General features: G+C 45.0%; 2 protein-coding genes across 8 annotated transcripts; one reads left to right on the forward strand and one right to left on the reverse strand.

Annotated features, from left to right (window-relative positions):
* Positions 1-430: 430 nt before the first annotated feature.
* On the forward strand, positions 431-2,320 carry LOC124186866. The gene is made up of 2 exons (XM_046578937.1): positions 431-538; positions 612-2,320. Exons 1-2 carry the CDS (start codon positions 442-444, stop codon positions 1,760-1,762), a joined length of 1,248 nt encoding a protein of 415 aa, XP_046434893.1. The 5' UTR covers positions 431-441; the 3' UTR covers positions 1,763-2,320.
* A 483-nt stretch (positions 2,321-2,803) lies between these two features.
* LOC124186859 lies at positions 2,804-19,862 on the reverse strand. Of its 7 annotated transcripts, XM_046578914.1 has the most exons (17): positions 19,620-19,862; positions 18,884-19,281; positions 18,599-18,754; positions 18,289-18,505; positions 18,078-18,203; positions 14,026-17,069; positions 13,359-13,373; positions 11,949-12,104; positions 11,642-11,810; positions 10,663-11,533; positions 10,230-10,547; positions 9,936-10,134; positions 9,664-9,845; positions 9,456-9,581; positions 8,869-9,015; positions 5,293-5,378; positions 4,996-5,215 (listed from the first exon to the last, which is right to left on the reverse strand). In XM_046578914.1, coding segments are annotated over exons 2-17 (6,183 nt in total). In that variant the 5' UTR covers positions 19,254-19,281; positions 19,620-19,862; the 3' UTR covers positions 4,996-5,214. The 7 variants fall into 7 exon arrangements, with proteins under 7 accessions (XP_046434869.1, XP_046434872.1, XP_046434870.1 ...); XM_046578913.1 differs by lacking the exons at positions 4,996-5,215; positions 5,293-5,378 and adding an exon at positions 2,804-4,989; XM_046578912.1 differs by having other exon boundaries at positions 4,996-5,378; positions 18,599-18,739.
* Between the last annotated feature and the right edge of the window lie 829 nt (positions 19,863-20,691).

Below are 20,691 nucleotides of genomic sequence, written 5' to 3' on the forward strand. Positions count from 1 at the left end.
ACGGGTGTCTAATAGACGTTGAAATGAAACAAGTCGTTAATACCAGGTGCGTATATCATCCACTTTCTTATCCCGAATGCTGTTTTCGAGTATAAATTGCAAATGAAACACTGCGAAGACGCACGTTTTTTACAATAGCCTGGGATGAGAAACGTACGTTCGAAAAATTCCCCCTCTTTTCATCAGGAGAAAAAGGGAAAAACTAATTACGGAAATTTCTTCGACGCGGATATATCTGTGGGAAGAAAAAAATGTAGATACGTGCGTATGAGATTTGGCGACAATGCATTTCACGTGCAAAGAATGGGTTGTCACTCCGAGCTATCGAAGCCGCCCACCAGGTGCGGTGCCACCTCCCTAATCGTCTTTGAAGCGATAAGGAACGGAGAAATAAATTGGCCGGTTCCGCTTGCGGATCGATTAGTGCCGAATAAACGCATTATGATCAACGCGAAGAGCACGGCGAATGGCGTGGCCGTCATCGCAGCCCTGCTCTCGGTCCTCGCCGATGGCAGTCCGATCGGGAAAAGTGACGAGGGTAAGTATCGAAAGCGCGTTACCGGGGACCGTATCGCCTTGAAAACCATCCGAGACTCCCCTTCCGATTCTAGGCTGCTCGATCCTGATCAACGGCGGCCTCGCCGAGCCCCAGCCGCTGATTCTAAGGCCCGGTTTCGAGGGCGGTTACGTCATCCCCGAGAAGACGGGTTCCGGAAGCGTGACCCTCGCGGTGGGCGAGTCCCTGCGGCTGGTCTGCCTGGGAAACAGCTTCGACCTAGAGACCAGCGAGCCGGTGGACGACGCGAACGTGACCTGCGTCGGGGGTACGACCTTCACCTTCGAGGGCCTCGGGATAACGGAGGAGTTCGAGAACATCGGTTGTCTGAGCTACCCGACGCACACCGCGAGGCGGACGGGGGTCGCCTGCCCCAACGGCGAGGTCTGCGAGATCGGGTTCGACCTCGGAGACGGCGACTTTCAGCGGTTGATCACCCTCTGCCACGACGACGTCGACCAGAACACGATCCTCGCCCACGCGAAGGTCCCGGCGGTTATCGACGCCGCCCAGACCTCCTTCCCTCGTCCCGGATTCGTCAAGGGCGACTTCTACGTCGGCGTATCAATGGCCAACATCTACACCAGGGTTAACCAGCGCGCGACCCTCGCCGGGATAATCGGGAGCGAGGAACTCGCCCTTGAGTACCTCCCCGCCTCGGGGACCTACTACTGGGCGAAGGGTCACCTCGTCGCGAAGACGGACCTGATCTACGGTGCCCACCAGCGCTCGACTTTCTACTACCTGAACACCGTGCCGATGTGGCAGAACATCAACGCCGGCAACTGGGGGATCGTCGAGGCGAACCTTAAGAACCTCGCGACCAACAGGGACGTCGACCTCGACGTGTGGACCGGGTCCACGGGCGTTCTGACGCTCGCCGACGTGAACGGCGACCAGCAGGAGATCCACCTCTACGTCGACGAGAACAACAACCGGGCCGTACCCGTCCCGAAGCTGCTGTTCAAGGTCGTCTGGGAGGAGAGCTCGGGGCTCGGCGTCGCCTTCGTCACCGTGAACAACCCCTACCTCGAGGAACTCGACGACGAGCACGTCATATGTACGGACGTCTGCGACCAGGTATCCTACCTTACCTGGAACCCTACGCGCAGCGACCGAGGCTTGAGCTACTGCTGCGAGGTCGACGATTTCCGGAAAGCCTTCCCCGACATACCCGAGTTCACGACCACCGGGATCTTGGCTTGAAGTCGAAGTCATCGTCATCGTCATCCTCGGCCGCGACTGATCCGTTAGCCTTTGACGTCTCTTAGCCAGCCGATCCCTTTCTTTCGGTCTCTCGGGCTGTTTGGCGAACGGTTTTAGTCGTGAGTCGAGGCGAATGTGGGGGGAAATAAATAAAATCTTCCAATTATTATTCAAGTCGTAATTTTGGACTTTCGTTGTTGATGAAATGTTGCGCTCCTGTTCCCTACGCGGCTTTCATCGGCCTAGAGACCCCGTCGTTGTTATCGAATGACGTATCATGCTATTTTTTCGAATCGAGCACTATGTTTAAACTAATTGTACCGCAACGGCGAAACCAAGATACAGTATAAAGCTGACGAGAGTTATTATCTAGTCGCTGAATGAGCCTTTTCGGTTGACAGGTATTTTCTTCTCGATACGCGTAGGCGTAGACGTCCGTATATAATATATTGTACGATACGGTGAAAGGCAAACAATATTGTGAACCAATATTGAATTGACATCGAAGTAGAAATTCATTAGATAGGTATAATAAACCTCTGATAACGGTACCCGTAATTTTCTCCAACTGTCGTTATATTTTTTTCATATTTCTTTATTAGTTATTTATTTTCATATTTTTATTTTGTCATGATATACTTCAAGTATAGAGAGTGTAATTGCACCGGATACGACGCGACATCTATCGTGAAATCGTCATTTTTAACATTGATGTATATTTTCTCATCGAATATAATATTGCATGTATGTATGTATATACAATCTGGTCAGGTCAATGATATTTTTACATGATAATATACATGATTCGCTGGAATTATCTATTTTATTTTTATGTTTCCTATTGATTGTTCGCTGATTTTATTTAGATACACGTTACGACGCTGCGCGAGCAGGTTTCGGCAGCGCAAAACTATTATCTATAATTAATCGTGTGGGTATAACACGTCCGATCCCAATCGATTCAAGTCTAAGTTACTTTAAACCAACTTCGCGGTATTCGCACCCACGCGTGATTATTCAAAATCTAAGATACCTGAGTGATTTCTTTGAAATTCTGCAATGCGTTTATTTTGCTTAAAATTTTATCATCATTATCTATAGCATCGTTTCTACGCCACTTTCACATTATTAACGTTTTTCTTTTTCCGCAGACATTTTTCTGGATTTCATTTGTCCAACTGTTTCGAATTCGCGAATATTATCGTTAAATTACCTACATAGCATTATTCTCTGATCGTCGTTGACTAGCACCGCAGTTTCAAGTTTTATTTGACCTTAATCTGTAAATGAGAATCAGCGGAAATTTATCGACCTCAGTAAACATTCACTGATTTCCAGTTATAAGAATACCGTAGTTGAAATGCGTCAGTTATTGACATCGATCAATTTCCATCGTTGACGATACTCATATTTATAATGTACAATAAGGTAATAATATCTCCTCACCTCCGTCGAGGTGACGATCATTTTGTACACCAAAACATGATACTTGATAGATCAGAAAGAAGAAGAAAACTTTCACGTGTCTGTACACTATATACGTATGTTTACACACACACATATATATATATATATATATCTATCTATCTACCTTCAAACGCGAAGGGAAGTGACTTGAGCACACGCGTTAGATTTGCTCTTTCGGGGTTATTTTTTCCCACACATGCATCATTATTGCCAACTATAATAATACAGGCTACGACGGAACGAAAAAATTTTCCGACATCGAAAATAAATGAACAAGATTCAATATATATGTATGTACGTAGATCGATCCAACTCTCGTCAGTATGAAAAAAAAGAAATCATTTTGGTTATAATTTATCCATAGAGAGTTTAGGAAGAAGGGAAATAGAGAGGAAGAGTGATGATATGTGGTTTACACATATCGATGTATAAAAAGAGCGACGTACGGCAAGCAGAATGTTCATCCCGAAGTTGAGATTACTTTTCGCGAACGGGTGTTGATAAAATGTTAAAATAGCCATTTAGTCTTCCAGTCTCGCTCTCGAATTTTGATCACTATAACAGATGTGTGAATCACGTTTGCGGACTTTGGCACAACTCTGTAAAACTTTCGATAGGAACACGCAATTTCCAAGTGTATGAAAAAAAAAAAAAAATTATCGCAAAATTTCTCACTGACGTAGTGATAACGATATCTTAAACCGTATACGAACGCTGATTGGTTAGTATAGATATACAATACATTGATTTAATTATCTAAAAATCAATCGGTTGATATGATAATAATTGAAGAAAGAAACGAAAAAAAAAAAAAAACAGCTTTGCATAGCATGCAATACCACGATGGAGATATCGGTTGAGTAATTAGGTACCGGTGAAATAATGTTCGCCAGCTGTGAATGAAGCGTTTGAACAGGGTATGCCATCCAGTTCCAGGCCTTGTCCAAATCATTCCGCAACCGCCGAATCAGTTACGGGATTTCTAACAATTCCAGCCAAGGGGTGGTGTTTCACCGTAGCCAATGAGGTATCAATATCATTCGAAATCACACTGAAATAAGTGTTATTGGAATGAAATTCTGCATTGGTAATCACCAAGATAATCATTGACGGACATGAGAAATTAACTGGGATTACAGGAATCTTTCTGTAATCTTAGAAATCATGAGAAATCACGAGCAATCACGTAATCAAAGTAAAGTTTATTTGTCAAGTAATCTCTTTTAATCACAGTACTATAAAATGTAAGTATTCACGAAATACGTGACAATGGTGTCAATTTTTGCTCCGGTGAAAACACCCCTTGATTCCACCCTAAAGCGCGACAAGTAGCCGTGAGTTGAAACATCTTTCTCAATTTCGGGTGGGAAAATAGAGAGACGGGGAAGCAAACTGAACAATACGGTGTAAAATTTCAGTTCCGAATGGAAACATCTCGTCGGATTTTGAACCGCATATAAGCACCGTGGATCACAACGATTTGAATCAGGAGTTGGTCGACGCTCGCGTCGAAGGTGTCTCGAAGCTGTCCCAAAGGGTGGCCTCCCTCGTCTCGGTTAATCCTCGGTCAACGCCTCCAAGATCTCAGGAAACTCGGAGACGACGGCCTTGAGGGTCGAGAATAGGCCACGCTGCTCGTTCGGCTAGGACGGCGCCGAGGAGGGAAGCTGATGTCAGCCCGCCAAGTTCCCGGCATGCCTGTCGTCCGCGAAGTAAGAGACCGAAACGACGTCCCCGCCGACGTTGATCAGGCACTGACCCTGCAACACAATTATTCCCCGTCTCCAAGTCTACCAGTTTCTGCAATATTGTACTCCTTCTGTCCTTGCCGAAATCGAGAGCCTGGCAAATAATGAAAGCGCCGCGCCGCATCGTTTCCTCCGCAGAAGCGGAACAAAAGGTTTCGGGAAGAGCCGGCGATGTCGTATGTACATATCTCTAAAGCGGCAGGGAGTAGCGTAGCGCGATTGTTTCGTAGAGTGACTTCTGTTCGTGTCCAAGCAAACGGAAGATTCAATTAGACTTTGAACGACTTTACGACGTCGTTGGAACCATCTACCCACCATGCTCTGCGTCTAATTTCGCACTTGCTGACCGAACAAAGTCCATCGGTCGTGAGTGAAATAGCTTTGTGCGTGCAGCTCGACTCCTGCATTCGTTGCATAGAAAGTTGAGAAATGCAAAACAAAACAAAAAGTTTAGTTTTCAATAATATTAGAACATGAGTCAATCTCTCTACGCGCTGTAAGAAATTTTTCTCTTTGCCGGAGTTCTTGGTTTTAACCTCGACAGGTGGTTAAATTTCAGGTGTTCGCAACACGTTCTTACACAAATTCAATTGTCACGAGCTCCAATTACCGTTCCACTTTTCCAACCAGGCAAATTCCCTTTACTCTCCTCGTTAAGCATTCCAGTGGCAAAGAAAAGTCGCGGCTCCGACCCTCAGTCCCTCTTCAAGCCGTTTTACCTAAGCGTAACTAGGTTTCCACTAATACCTCTTACTGTATTATATTTTTTCTTTTCTTACTTGTTACTTTTTCATTTCTCTCGTTTCACCTTTGACCTTCGTTTACCGTACCTTTGACTCGGCTAATTCGGGAAACAACATTACACCAGACTTTTCATATTTTATCGAAATTACATAACGTTACAGACATATGAGAAATTAATTGAACGAATGACGTCCCGCTTCGGTAAGGGAAAAGATTTCCACCGACTTAATTAATTGGCAATTGTACAAGGTACGTGGCAATTATATAATTAGGTCAGGTAGGTAAAATTGAACTGAAATTACGTTACGTTCACCCGCTGTCATTTCGCATACAATGTCCTCAGATTACACTACTTGCTCAATGAGACATCTCGTGGAAAGGAATTTCGTCGTCGTTACGACACACCAAAATTATAGCAACCCACAAATTGAAGAGGTATCCAAACATATCTGATTTCCAGTGTCTTTTAATTACCAATTTATCTGTAAAGGTATTCATAGGACGAAGTTGATCGAGAAGGCGGGCCGAGGGAAAGTGATATGACTGGCCTATACAAGATCTCGTGATTGACCGAATTTTCTTCTCTCGTATTTTTTTACCCCGTGGTAGTAAGAAGCTGAGCGAAAAATTCGAGGACATTTATAAACAACTCGCGCGTTGTCTTTGATGTCTGACCCAAAACAGCCCCTAATAAGAAAAGATGGTATATTTATCGCATGTCACTATTAACGGGGTGCAGAGAGATGAGGAGCCGTTCTCTGATTACCACGCGCGATCTGGTAGTATAATATCAGACACCTGTACCACGGTGAAAAGTTTTAATTGAGCTTTTCAGCGGATGTCAAGGAACTCGTATCTCGGTTCGCGCGGAGTGGAAAAAAAACTACACCTTTTCTTCAGTTCATTGCGACAAGAAAGAAACGAGAAGAAAAGCTATTATATGTATACGCGTATGCAGAGTCAGGATTGTAACAGCTGAAAGTTTCTTCTAGTGAGACACATGAGTCCTGATCGTAGGGGGTACGATCGATGGCAGACCTTACGGCCTGCCTCTCGTCACTTTCGGGTATCGTAATCAGGGGCGCGATAGGGAAGGGCGGGGAGGAGGGGCAGTTTAATTAGGAGTTTGAAAGGACCGACTAGGTATAGCGTGTATAGGAAAGAAGGGATACACGTGCAGAGGGATGATTGATCTGAGTTTAATTAGAAAATTTTTCGAGCCAAATACACCTAACGAATAACCCGGAGGGGCGCGCAACGAGAAGAGAACAGAGTGCCGGCTGCATGAACGGCGTTTTAAAAGGATTAATCTTATACACAGGTATAAACGTTAATAAGGAACCGACACGTCGTCAGAAATTTATAATTGCCTGAAAATACTGCATTTGACAAGGTTTTTGACACGGTTTTCGGCAATTTTCCATTCCGACGAATTCCAGCGGAGGTCTCGGGTGATTACAAAAAGCGGCTGTGTAGGTATCGGTTCTACGCGACGCGTGTGAATTACTGGTTTGTACGAGAAAGTCTCATCTGCAGATAATTCCGAGAACGGTTAAATTAGATGCATGTCACTACTACCAGAGGTATCAGAATTTCCAGACACCAAGTTTCAGAGTTATACGAGTGTCAATCAACGGCGTACCGACTTGGATGTTCTCGGGGTGGATTTCAAAACGCGACGTTTCCCCGAAGGGAAAACTGAGGGGGAAACGTTCACGGTTCGCCTTCTCCATAAAAGAAACACCGCTTTTCTCCTTCTCTCCTTTGTTTTCTTTTATCCTTACGCGTGATGTAATGATTCATTCATCGTTTATACGTCGCGACGTGACGACTGCGGTATAATACCGACTACGCGTACAAGTATGAAATACACGTACAAAAATCAGGGTCAGATTGATTTCTACCTAAATGAGGCATCGGCGGACGCGCCGTGGGTCCCTTCCAAGTATTGAGGACAGAGGGTGGTTAAGAAAGTCGTTCGTTCACGTTGCAAAATAAATGTTTGAAAATGACCTTTAGAACACATCGAAAACATGATGTTAGAGTTGAAAAAAAAAAGATTGTAATAACGACAGTTGTCATAGAGGTTATGATACGAAGCTGACGATACTTTTTAGACAAAATGAGAAAGGCATGCCTGTGAAGTAGAAAAATTTCTATATGTGATCAGAATCAGAAATATAAGTAACAAAATAAATAATCAAGGGTTGCACAATTGCATTTAACGTAAACTGTTTATGTAATTTGAGGCATGGGCGTGGGTTGAATAATAATCATACAAGAAATTGGGAAAGTAAACAGATGTAACAAGCAGCAAAAAAGTTTGCACAAGATATCTCCAATCATTTCGGTAAACGGTAAGGGCTTAGAATTCAACGTACTTAATATTCCGCTTTCGGGTCATGATAGGATTTGATGTTGTGATAGCTCTGAAATATACCTACTTGTTTTTTCGGCGGTATGAATTATTGATGATAATTTATATGCAGGTAATTTTTTTTCTTTTTACTTCGTACTTTGTGCTTGTTCGGTCGTTGGATCGTCGCAAAACAAATGCGAGACGTCTTAAAAATTTCATACTCAGATCAAATTGATGGGCGGAGATGTGTGGGAAAGAAAGAATGGCTAAGGTAAAACAAAGATTTAGGGGGTGCTCCGAACTTACGGGAACGTGATAAGACTTAAATTACAAATGATCCGCGGGAAGTATCTAACGAGAGGCAAGAAAATAATAATAAAAGTAAAAAAAAGAGCGAAGCGCGAAAAGAAATACGACATCGAAGAAAAAAGTCACGTAATCATATCAAATGCTAGATAAATTACGAGACACCGTTTTATTCAAACCAAGTTTGCGCGCGGTTTATCTTAATTCAATCTTCGCCTCTGCAGCAAGGCACAGCCCGCTAATTTCAATGACAAACTACTTCAATGTTCCCTTCTCGTAAAGATACAAGGTTTCAAGGATAATTACTCAGTGTTCGCGCCATGCAGCGAAACAGTTTTCGCGTGGAAGAACTTTAAACATGCTCTGCTCCTCGTGGTTCTCTAGCGAAATTAGTCGGTTCGTTTTTATTTTGTTCGCGACTCAGGGTAAAATAAACGAAGGCAATATTGAAGAGAAATTTTAATATTTTTTGTGTAACTCACCTGATTTTTGTGGGGACTATGACAGAGGACCAATTGTGTCATGAAGTAAGCGACCATTGCATTTCCACCGAGTGCCGTAACGTGGGCCCGAACTATCGCAAGAACCTCCGTGACGAAACTGTGAACAAATCCGCTGAGCCCACCACCCTGGGCAAAATGCGAATAAAGATTCTGATCCGTCTGTTGGAGGCGACGGATAATCGACGGCTAACCATGGTGTCCAGTAAAAAATCCGTTACAAATTCAAGCACATTTCCAGAACATTTTCAGGTTAGTCAAGGATGTTCAGGAAAAATAAAAATACACGAATACAGAGAGCAGAGGGCACTGTGCACTGAGACACACGTTATTTCTACTGCGACCTGTTAGTAGGAAAGAATAAAAAAATCCGATTCGAGGTGGGAATCCACTGTTTGAAAACTGTTACTCAGTGAGCTTAAAAATAAAATATATCCAGGACACAAGAAACATTCAAGGATATTTCCAGGACTTTTTAAGGACAAAGAAAACTTAAGGACGTTTCCGGGACCACTGGACACCATACTTGTATAGGTGTATGCAAACAAGGATATGGCACGATCTCTTACTTCTCGTATCGCTGTGCTCTCGCGAATGAAGAAGAAGTTCAAATTCCCGAGATACCTCTCAATCCTTCCACCGGGCATGTAGGATAGCGGAGTTATGTCGACGCCGTATCTCTCCTTCAAAGGCACCTTGAGAAAATTTATGGAACGATATTGACTCCTGGTTGTCTTCTAACGATGAAAACATTATGTCCGCCTTTGTTAAGCTTACATGTTTATGTTTGTGCAACGTATGCACTCTCGTTCTCAGGGGTGATCGAGGCCTCGATCTCTGGATCAGACTTCCGGATTGCCCTGCCGAGTGCAGACTCGAGGTGTTCGGTGCTCCGGTAGACACCGCGTTCTCCGGCATAACGTGGTCCTCGTCGAGGCTGAATATCAGATCGTTTTCGTCTGAGGAAGACGATTTTAGTCACGCGACCGATGACGAGTTTCCCGGTGATACCGTGATAATTAATGAGCGAAAAACTGGAAAATGCTCACCTGTTTTCTTCACCTGATCTCTGCTTATCGAATGCGGCAGAACTTTTCTTTTGTACTTGTTCAGCTTGGTCGGCTCGCCCAACCCAAGAGCCATTCCAACTACAGAGAGTTGTATTTCGTCCGGCTCCGGGAGCTCGACCTTGAATTGAAGGTCGCAAAGAGCACAAGGCACCATTTTTCTCAGCTTGAAGTAAACGCTCTGGGTAACAAGCGCAAAAGAAAAGGGAAATATGAACGAGGAGGTCTGACAAAAAGGTATAAACAATAATGACGACAGTGAACGGACCACCCCACCTGCAACAATCTTCCAAAATATTTGGTGGATACCGAGGCGGGTTGTCCGACAGGTATCTTAGCGCGCCACAGCTGGGTGAACATCTGCAGGTTTCTGACTATTTCGAGGTCTTCGAGTCCGGGTATATTCTGCGTATTAACAACGTGAAAGCCGTCCGGCGGCCTGTTTTCCATCAGCATTGATATCTTGTCGACTTCTTCCATGTCGTCAACCTCGAGGACGCAGGCGTCCTTGTTACCCGCCCCCAAGTCGATTTCCGGCATCTCATCCTCCGATTCGTCTGTGTCGGACGTTGTTACTCGGCCGTTTTCCATATCCTACGAGCGAGGATACATCAAGCGAATCGAAATGGTCGGAAAATTTAGGGACAAGAGAAAGGAGCGGGAAAGAAAAAGGGATAAGCAAGTATTTCTCAAAGTTCATATTACCCACCGTCAAGGACTTGAGTTGATAGAATTCGCGGTTCTTCTTCACAGTTTCGATGAGGGACTTCTGTATGTCCGCGAGTTTTTGCTCATCGCTCCAAGAGTTGCCGGCAGTGACCTTGGGTACCGCTGGGGTCGGGAGAGGCGCCAAGTAGACGGCGGTTCCCGTCGCCATCCCGATCAGGAGTCTCTCCCCGATGGAGACTTGGACCCTAAGTCCGAACAGCGCGTTCATGCTCCTCACCTTGATTTTGTTGAGCAAGAGGCTGTGGAGTTCGTACTCGAGGAAGGGGAGACCGTCGGAAATCTCCTTGGCGTTCAGTTCGCCCCTGAGGTCCCTCTTGGGTCTACAAACTGTCGCCTGGACAACGCAACCTCTTCCGGTTATCGGAATACTTTCCGGCAGCTCGATGGTGGTGAACAGAATGTCCGGTACTTTGCCGCGGCGACAAATCGCGCACTTCAGAACCTTGACCCTGAAAGGTACGCTGCTCTCGCTGTATGGCAAGTGACACACACTGCAGGAGCTCGGAGGAAGCGGAATTGAGTGGGACGAGGTTTGCTCGGTACCGTCGGACTGTCTTGTCTTTGCATCCTGAACGCCGTTGACGTCTCGGGCGGCCGTTTCTTCGGTCTGATCATTTTTTCCCTCGCCCTTGTCACTGTCACTTTTGTCTCCCTTCTCGCTCTTTGACGCGCTGGCTGGCTGAGCTTTCTGCTGACCCTTTTCCCGCTCAAAGTCCGTCCTGTCCAAGGATGTGGTCGTGATTTCACGCTGATGAATTCGACTGATCAACGGGTTATCAGGTTCCTGACTTGTGTTCTGGAGGTTTATTACCGCAGCCGTCCCAGCGGCACTCAAGACGCAGACGTCGTCGCTAGAGGAAACGATTAATTCTGCATTACGAAGTCGTCGTCGGATGGACAAGAGCTCTTACACCTCGTCTAGCATGCTAAAGACCAAAAATCTCCCGGAATGCTCCTACCATATGCTCGTTTCCTCGCGATATCCCAACACCACATTGCAAGCTAGGGCCCTTGCGTGGGAGCGAACTTCCATACGAATCTCAGTCCACCAAGCATCGCGGCTCTCTGGTTCTTCGAGGTTGCTTATTCTTTCGAGAAGCTTTACGGACCTGGCGCTGACAGTACCGCCTAGAACAGTGTATTCTCTGTAGTGATTTACTTGCTCGATTGGAAAAAAAAAAAAAAAAAAAAAAAAAAAACGCCCATTCCATAACTAGGTGTTTTTAACTGACTTCTACGATTCAGCAAAGGAGTCTTGGGTCTTACCTAAGTGCAGTATAAAGCCGGGCGGGTATTGCTGCATGGTAATGAAGGGGTATTCTAGCATGTCAAGTGCTTCCTGGTTCATCGGTCTGACCACCGCAGTCACTGGTCTCAAATAACCCCCCATAGACGACCTGTCGCTTCCGGTTAGCGAGTTACCTGCAGTTACATCGCATACTTTCATCAGAATAAGCTCCGTCGGCTGTCTTTCACAGCGCGCCTTTGTCACATACTGCACAAGACATAACGTGCGCGTGAAGAGTATTTCAAAATGTTTCAATTAGCATTACTGGTAATATCTTGAGACAGAAAATGCTAATAAATATAAAGCTGTCTTTTGAATCACTCTGACGTGTAGCGTTTAACCATTAGGACGAAGGCACACGTATAAACCGTGAAAGGTAAAGTTCTCAGAATGCGGTATAACCTGCATCATTAGGACTTTTTTCACGCGTACAAGTAGATTTGTTTCAGCGGTTGCAAGGCATTTGAAGAGAAAATAATACATACGTATATGAAAAATACAAGGATTGCGAGACCGGACTGTCTCCTAAAAATAGATAGACGAAACGCAAAGAAATTTATCACGAGAATCGTATCGGCCATTAATACGTTTTTAGAAAAATCTGTCTCTCAAGCTACTTCGATCACTTCCTGTAAACGTACTCCCCTTCAAGGTTTACATGCGTATACCTACTCCTGTATAAACAGGCATAGCATGGTAAGATAATCTTAAAAGTTGGACACTTGCGTTACACGATGATATCAAGGCGTCGTTACATGAACAGTTTATCTTGCAGAAGTCTAACAGCCATGCTAATTAAGAAAAGGTAAAGCTAAACAAATATTTTGGTGTTCTCAGGGCGTTATACTTATGTCGTTGTTTGTATAGGTATGTACGGTATATGGGAATCCTTTGAAGAGTGACATACACGCATACATTGATCTAAGGAAGTAAATAATTGCCATTTAATTAGAATAGATGTATCAGAGAGGCATGTATAATTTTCGTGTTTACCGAGTAAATAGTTTATAGGTGAAGAGTATACATCAATTGATAAGCTTGAAGATGTGATACGTTATTATTGTTAACGCTGTTAATCACTCTCATCTCAGGCCACCAGGTTTACTGTCCTCCGGGGTATTTTTCACTCTTTGTTAAACTAGCACAGGTGGTAGTGAGTACACAAGAATGATGCTGATCTGTTGTTGTTGCCGATGATATTTGTCGCGATGTTGAGTACGCGTAAAGGCAGAGACGAAGACATGAGAATATTACTGTTACGATAGAGTAACAAACGTATGGTAGACGAGTAATATTGTAGTCACTGGGTCACGCTACAGAGCGACAACGAGAGAAAGAAACAAAATGTCAAGATACATGAACATCAGCATTCTCCCGTCAGTACTCACGTTTACGATAATATCCTGCCGGGGAGAAATATTCCGAATGAAACAGAAAAATCAAAAGAAAATCTTTTGAAACATTGAATTGATGATTGTACGCCACTTTTTATGGCAATCTCATGTCGTTAGTTCAACACTTACATAAATCTTTATTCAATGACGAGGTAAATTATCCTGAGAATTTGATTAGTGCATTTTACGTGAGAGAAAAATGTAACCCTGACTTTTCCATACCTCCGATTACTATGTATGACTGTAGCATTAGCAAAGTGGAAATATGAGTTGCGTGACGTGCTACGCTAATAAAACTACCTGCCGAAACACCTACAATTATGTTCGATTCCAAAGGGTAAAACGAAATTTTCTATGATATTCAAAACGGGGCTACATATTATACGAACTTGATACGGTAAAGGTCAAGTCCGCCGTCAATGGAAAAGTCCCGATGGCTACGAAAGCAGGTAGCGTGAAGAAAAAAAAGGAAAGAAATAAAAGTTATGGGTTATCCTCTACCTCGGAAAAGTTTTGTGCAACGCTCTACTCGAGACTTATACCTAAGAAACGCCCCCAGGTAATAAATAGCAAGTGCAAAATTATAATGAGCAGACGACACGCACACCCCCTCGCAGCACACGCAGCATCGTACATATTGTTGTGAATGTGGTAGACCTACCTTTCGGAGTAATACTGAGATCAGAGTCGCTGGATCTCCGGTGTATCGGGACGGCCGAATTGGCCTTAATTACCGGTGACTTGGATATTTTGTTGCTCACGCCTGCGGGAGTCGGCGTCGAAGGTGGCGCAGGGCTCGGGTTACCCGGTGGTGGTGCGACATCCGGTTGCTGCCTACGAGGATCGGGATAGCAAGGCACACACGAGTTGTCAGTAGTGTTAGCATTATTAGTATTGTTAGTTGTACCAACGCCCTCTTGCGCATCTCTCAAGTTGCACTCGCTGTGACTTTTGCGCACCACCGAGACGATGGTAAGTTTCTCCGGCGTTAAAAGATTACTATCAGCGTTAGTACGAGGTTCTAATCCTGACCCAAAGCTAAGCTCGCTCAACTCTACGTCAACTAATTTACTATCGCTAGGATTTTGGGAAGGGTCAAATCGGGTTGCCGAAGCAGTCGCCTGCAGCGTCTTGACCGCGTCTTCCCGATTATCATCCGTCTCGGTCTCGGCTTCGAGCTCAACGATCGGCGGTTCAATCGCGATCAAACATCCCTCGGTTTTCTCAAGAGCCTCCGAACCCCCTGAGTGGGTTCCTTGTTTTTCCCGGTTTACGGTAAAACCGACTCTCGAACCACTCGCCTCGTCCCCGCTACCGACAGACTGATTGTGAGGGGTGAAAAGCGCATGCCGAGAACCGATCGAGGATGCCGATGAATAATTTTGTCGTGCAAAGGACGAGCCGGTCCCGTAGCTCTGGATGGAGGAATCTTCCGGGGACTTGGACCTTGACGTTCTCCTGCGGTGTCGATGCTTTCGGATAGAATCGGGCGAAGGGGTCACACTAGCGGCAACCTTGTCTCTCCTGTGCTTTCGGCTCCGGGACGAATCGTTTCTGTGCCGATCCCGCATAGAATGCACGAGCATTTTAGTGTCGATGATTTTGATCAGCTCCAGCATGCACTGTCGTTTTTGCTTGCTCCGCAATCTGTCCACCCGTGCCAAGTCCTCCGCACTTCTCACCATTTCCGGCCGTGGTTCGCACCGCTCTTTCGGCTTGACGGCACCCTCGTCGCTCCCAAAGTTGCTCTTGGCGTTCACTTCCGTAACCTTGAGCAGGGGGACCGAAAGGTGACTGTGATCCTCCTTCGAGGTTGAATCAATCACTATTGCAACGGGCTTAATCTTCTGCAGGGGTTCGGCTTTCTCTCTGTCTCTTGGAGACCCTCGATATATAACTGTCTCGTTCCTTTCGACCTTTTTCAAAGTCTTTTCCGACTTTTTCGCAGCTTCCTCGTGATTTTTCGACGACATTTTTTCCACCCCTTCTTTGGCAATGGTTTTACTATCCGCGGCGTGCTTGCCACCCGGCGATATATTCAAGCTTTTGAAAATACTCAGTTTTCTCTTCGTTTCGGCTTTAAATGACTCTGATTTTTTTTTCAAACTGATTCTGCTGGGCGCTACGAATCTTCGAATCGCCCTCTCATTCAGACTCACTGATCTCTGCAGACTGACCGTCCTGGCATCCACCCAAGGGTCCACGTCCGGAAAAAATATTTCACAACTCTGGTCCTCGGTCGGAGTGCTCGCAGCGGCTGGTTTCGAATCTGCAGGGTTGTCGAAGCGCTCCTGCCTATCGAGGAACTCCGTTTCCTTGGCGGTCATACTGGAGGTGATGGCAATCGTGTCGCCGTCGTTCGCTACTGCCTCTGCCGCGGCATCGAGATTCTCGTCACGACTGAAATTGGAGTCGTTGCGTACTGGTCTCTGAATATGGAGCTCCCCGTAATTTTGTGGCAAAAAAGATGGGGAAGCTGCCCTGCGAGGTATGAGCTCAGCTTCCTCGATGGAATTCCGCTTCTCAAACCAAATATCCGAGCCGCGACTTTCGGTGCTGGAGGACATCGGCTCGCTGGATACGGAAAGGTTTTTCTTTTCTTCGGTTGGAACAGTAGTGAAGATGCCCGCCTCATGATCGAAGTAGCTGTCCTTTTTCTCCTCCAGCTTCGAACCGATTGACGTCAATTTTCCGTCCCCCGTGGGAGGCGATCCAGGCTCTCCGTGGGTCAGAGAATCGTCGAGTATGTTGTAGTTCGTGCTCGACTCCGAGGGCTCGTCCTCCGAACTCTCAGTGTCGGATTCGTCGGACGAAACGTCCTCCTCCTCCTCCTCCCGAAGGCGACGCTTCGGCGTCAAGCTTTTGATGACTTTCTCGGAGCTCTTCCGAGACGTCAAGTCCGCATTCGCCTCCGTCTCCGCGATCTCCTCTTTCCGATCGCTCGACTGCGTCCCAGCTTCCGACTCGGCCATCCGGGCCTCGAACTCTTCGCAAGCGATCCTGATCGGCGATGGTGCGGGACTTTCGTGGTCCTCCATCACGCTGTCGAGGGCGAGTCCGGCGTGGACAGACCTGATGAGGAGCGCGGCCATTCCGTCACTCGAGTTTCGCTTCGAGCTGCTCTTCTTATTCCTGCCAAGTGAGTAGAGGTCGGATATCGAGGATCTGGCAGACTCTGAGCTGACAGACCAGGTGCTGGAGAAGGTGCTGTCCAGGTCGCTCTGGTCCTCGTCAAAGGAGTCGGAGAACCTCGCTCTGAGTTGACTCACCCTCTTTGACAGCATGCTCTGCGGCAGATATCGCAGGTTCTTTAATCCCCTGGAAAACCTGTTGCCCGCTATCTCACCCCTCATATCTTCCTGAGCAAGGATTGACCTGAGGGACAATTCATCGGCGTCCTCAGGCAAAGATATGTTCGAGTCGAAACTCCGACGGAGGTTGTTGTAACTCGACTGCTGTGACAAATGCCTGAGCATTTTACCGCTGGATCCGGCAGATCTGTAGCTGGGCACGACGATCAACGGTTTCGAACGCTTCTTCAGAGTCTTTCCATAGCCCGGAAACTTGCTGCTTACTTTAGTCGTTTGCAGGCTTGACAGTGACGCGGCTTGGCTACGGTCGGGGGAGTGAGAAAGCAAGGGAACACTCTCGTCTAATTCTAGGCATTCGAAACTCGCTTTGTGGGGTAAGCCAAGCAGCGCAAGCCTAAACGTATGCATGCGGGGGGTCGGGTACAAAAAGAGATATCTATCAGTTAATCAGTTTTCATGTTGTACAGAGATCGAATGGGTACGGGGTTCAGTTGAATTCGAGGGGTGAAGACAGCTTGAACGGCAATATCATGTGGGAATGTCAGGATTTGTCATAAATAAATTCACTCGAGATTAATTCCCTTCAAGTTGTATACACCTCCTCAATTCCAGAGAATACAGTTTTTGCTCATATTTTAGATAGGACAAAGTTGAAGTTACATATATCGCAATCAAGCGTAAATCAACACAACTCAATGAATTTTCATCCGAAATCGGGAGTATTTAAAGGAGTCCTTACTAGTTGGTTTGAAAGAATACGCGTTTACAAGAGGATGAAGAGAATGAATCGTCAAATCTTCGATGCCTATCGCCCTGCTTCCTGCACTCAAATTGTGAGTCACGGGTGAACAAGCAGATCAGTCTAGTGCGGTAATCATTGGAAAATGAAAATTCATATATTTATAATAGCGATCTAGCCCGAGATAAAATCCTATCTCTAATCTTCTATCAAGAAATCACTTTTCCCAGATGCATCATAATAAGACCTCAGCTGATAAGAAACTGATATCGGAAGATGTAAACACTTTGGAAAATATAATGATGCAGGAGAAAATAATGCCGTGTGTTTCCACAACCAAATAATTAAGTATATGTGTGTAGAAGTCAATGACCCGTGTACGTTAACGTATGGAACCATTTCGTGGGGGGTGGGGGGAATGCAACCTCGACAATTTAATATCGGGTAAATCTGCCATCATTATGACGACCGGAATTTCATTTCTTTGAGATTTACCCTGAAGTGCAAAAATATAGGCAGGTTTACCCTGTGTTCGATTGCTGTGAAACAAGTTATTTCTGGTTCTTACATTGGTGTTGCACTTCATAAACGCGGCTTAAACAACTTGGGGGAAAATTGATACGATAAATATGAAGGTTCGAAGTAATCGAGTTATATACTCACTCTTCGGAGGTCAAATTCTCCGCTGGCACACTGGATGAATCGTGCATTTTGACAAGAGTAACAGCAGTTCCAATGCCTCTTGCCACGATTCCGGATTCACCTTCCAAATCAAAGCATTGATAATACCTGCAAGAAGGTACAAATATACTCTACAAGATGCAAGATGAGAAAGATCCCCAGGAAGTTATACGGCAATAGTAGCAGCAGTTACCCGATAACGGCATTGCCTCCAAGATCTAGTGCCTTGAGCCCAATTTTTCTCTGAACTTCTCCGCTTAGTTTGAAAAAAAGTGTTTGTCGAGCTTCGTTCGAAGCTCTGGGAGTTCGTATCTTGTCGATCCACTTGTATTCAGGATCGTCATTAACGACGAGCTCTTCCACGAAGCCATGTATGATTTGAGCATGGTACCCATGCGGAATTATCGGTGCTAGAAGAATTACATTAATAGATTACAAATAAATTTTAATCAAAGAATCGACTCATGAATGAGATATCAGAGAAATCAAATATATAAACTCACAGCAGAAGAATTGAACCCCACAAGAAGATTGCCTGAACTTATTGAAGTCGGAAAATAATTCCACTTTCACGATGATATTCACTTCGCCACGTATTCCGTGCATGGTATCGTAGACCGGTATCCAGCCATTCATTACGGAGCCTGTGGGTATGGGATCTATATCAAACTTGTGCTGCCAAAATCGACAAATTAGTTGTTCAAAAACATAAATATTTGGCAAGACATCAACTTATCACAGTAAAAATTTGTGATAGAATTTTTTTACATGTATTATTAACTACTGACCTCCCTGAGTGCTGGAGCTGGAGCTCATTGACGCCTCGAGAGTCCACATATTTTTGACCGGAAGAGGAGTGCCAGGCAGTAATAGCGGGTTTAAATCTAGGTAGACCTTGCCGATGGCGTCGTTGGCAGAGTACGTGTCGTGGTCCATCAGCCTGATTTGCAGAGGTTCGTCCTGTAGCTCAGCTTCATCCACCTCGAACCTGTACCACTCTGAGTTCCACTGGGGATTCAGAGATTTCCGGCATACGTCCGTCTTGTAGGTTGTGTTCCCAAATTTTATTTCAACATAAGCATCCGTCGTATCGCTGGAGCGATCCATCACTGGCAGGTTTCGCCCTGCCAATATCTTGACCTTCACTTTGCCCGGCATTTTGGCAAGTGTTCATCAGAATTGACACCTTGATGAAGTCGTATTAAGAAGTGAGAGAAACACTCTACGATTCGGAATTGTAAAGTTTCAGGACGACTGGAGAAAAATTATATGATATAAAACGTTGTTTCTCTAAGTATATAAACTACAAAACAGACTGGTGAAAAATCTCTAACAGGGTAATTAGAAGCGGCGAATTAATACCAGTTCGAACGGGTTTCGAGGTTAGACCCTCGCAACGGATGCTGAGATCATCGACAGGAGGGGATAAGTTTTCCATCGAAACGCGAAGGTTTTGGATATTTTTTCATTTTAAAGTATAATTGACAGTCTATGCTTTGCGTGTCGTAAACACAGCGTACTTACGAGTATCCGATGTTGAGGCGTGCGAGTGGACGTTTAAATCAGGTAAATACCGTAGGATAACAACTGCTCCCAAGGGAATTCGACATTGCGCAAGCAGGCGAGGTAGTGGAGAGGAAAGAGGCCGTCCTGTTGCGCTCGGATCGTTGCCTGTGTGCGTGAGTGCGATGAGATTTTTGGCATGAGTTAAATATTACGAATATTATATTATTATCATATGGAGCAACGTAGCGTGGACGGTCGAACTAGCAAAAGCGAAAATAGATATCGACTATATCGCTTTCAAATAGTTCAAACTCCGAATGTAGTCGTATCGCGTACTATCGAGAGATCTCGCTGAGCATTCGATATTTGAATTTACACGCGCACACGAGGCAGCTCTGAAAGCTCCGGCTTGTAGATAGAAAGAGAGGTGCCATCGATCTCTTTCTACTGGCGCATGCGCGGTACAGCGCTGCCAGGCCCAAAGAAATTTCTTTAGATCTAAAGAAATTATAATAATCCGTTTAGAGGAAAAAAAAGTTGTTTTCTTATTAAGAATGTTTCGGTTTAGACCGGAATCTGAAGAAAGTCTGATGATCTCTGACGAAATCTCAAGACTGATAGAGAAATCTCTAAAAATGGTCCATGAAATCGGAACAACAGACCAAAAATCAAACAGTTGCAGGAGGTTCCTGGGAAAATATAGCACCAATTAGATAGCGTCTGCAATTTTCAAACGCGCTTAGTTGACAATTTTTGGTCCTAAATATTAAAAATAAAAACATGTATTACAAATGAAAGTTTCCAATATCCTTATACTTACAATTCAGATTGTAAGATATAAATGTGTCTCTGTTGCCTCGTTCGCTAATTATCATTATATATTTTCAGAGAAATTGTCCATGTTACTATAAGGCGAAAAAATCAAACGTGTTACGTATTCTTGTATTTATTGAGTTTCAATACCGCCAAACATCACTCTTGAAAATGAGAAATATGAAGAATTATTGTGACGCCACTGAGTCGTCTGAAGAATTACTTTGGTGCCACCTAAATAAGAAATCAAATGAATTGTTCCGGCGCCATTTACAGA

This window comes from Neodiprion fabricii, chromosome 7 (assembly GCF_021155785.1).
Source record: "Neodiprion fabricii isolate iyNeoFabr1 chromosome 7, iyNeoFabr1.1, whole genome shotgun sequence".
In the NCBI taxonomy this organism is placed as follows: domain Eukaryota; kingdom Metazoa; phylum Arthropoda; class Insecta; order Hymenoptera; family Diprionidae; genus Neodiprion; species Neodiprion fabricii.

What these genes read in the sequence shown, in the direction of transcription:
- LOC124186866 (XM_046578937.1), top strand. Translation starts at nt 442, where the DNA reads ATGATCAACGCGAAGAGCACGGCGAATGGCGTGGCCGTCATCGCAGCC. An exon ending in GATCGGGAAAAGTGACGAGG is followed by an intron (nt 539 to 611) that starts GTAAGTATCGAA and finishes TTCCGATTCTAG; the next exon opens with GCTGCTCGATCCTGATCAAC.
- LOC124186859 (XM_046578910.1), bottom strand. Translation starts at nt 19,253, where the DNA reads ATGCCGGGCAAAGTGAAGGTCAAGATATTGGCAGGGCGAAACCTGCCA. An exon ending in CGCGAGGAAACGAGCATATG is followed by an intron (nt 11,534 to 11,641) that starts GTAGGAGCATTC and finishes CGTTTCCTCTAG; the next exon opens with CGACGACGTCTGCGTCTTGA. An exon ending in AGATCAGGTGAAGAAAACAG is followed by an intron (nt 9,846 to 9,935) that starts GTGAGCATTTTC and finishes CGTCTTCCTCAG; the next exon opens with ACGAAAACGATCTGATATTC.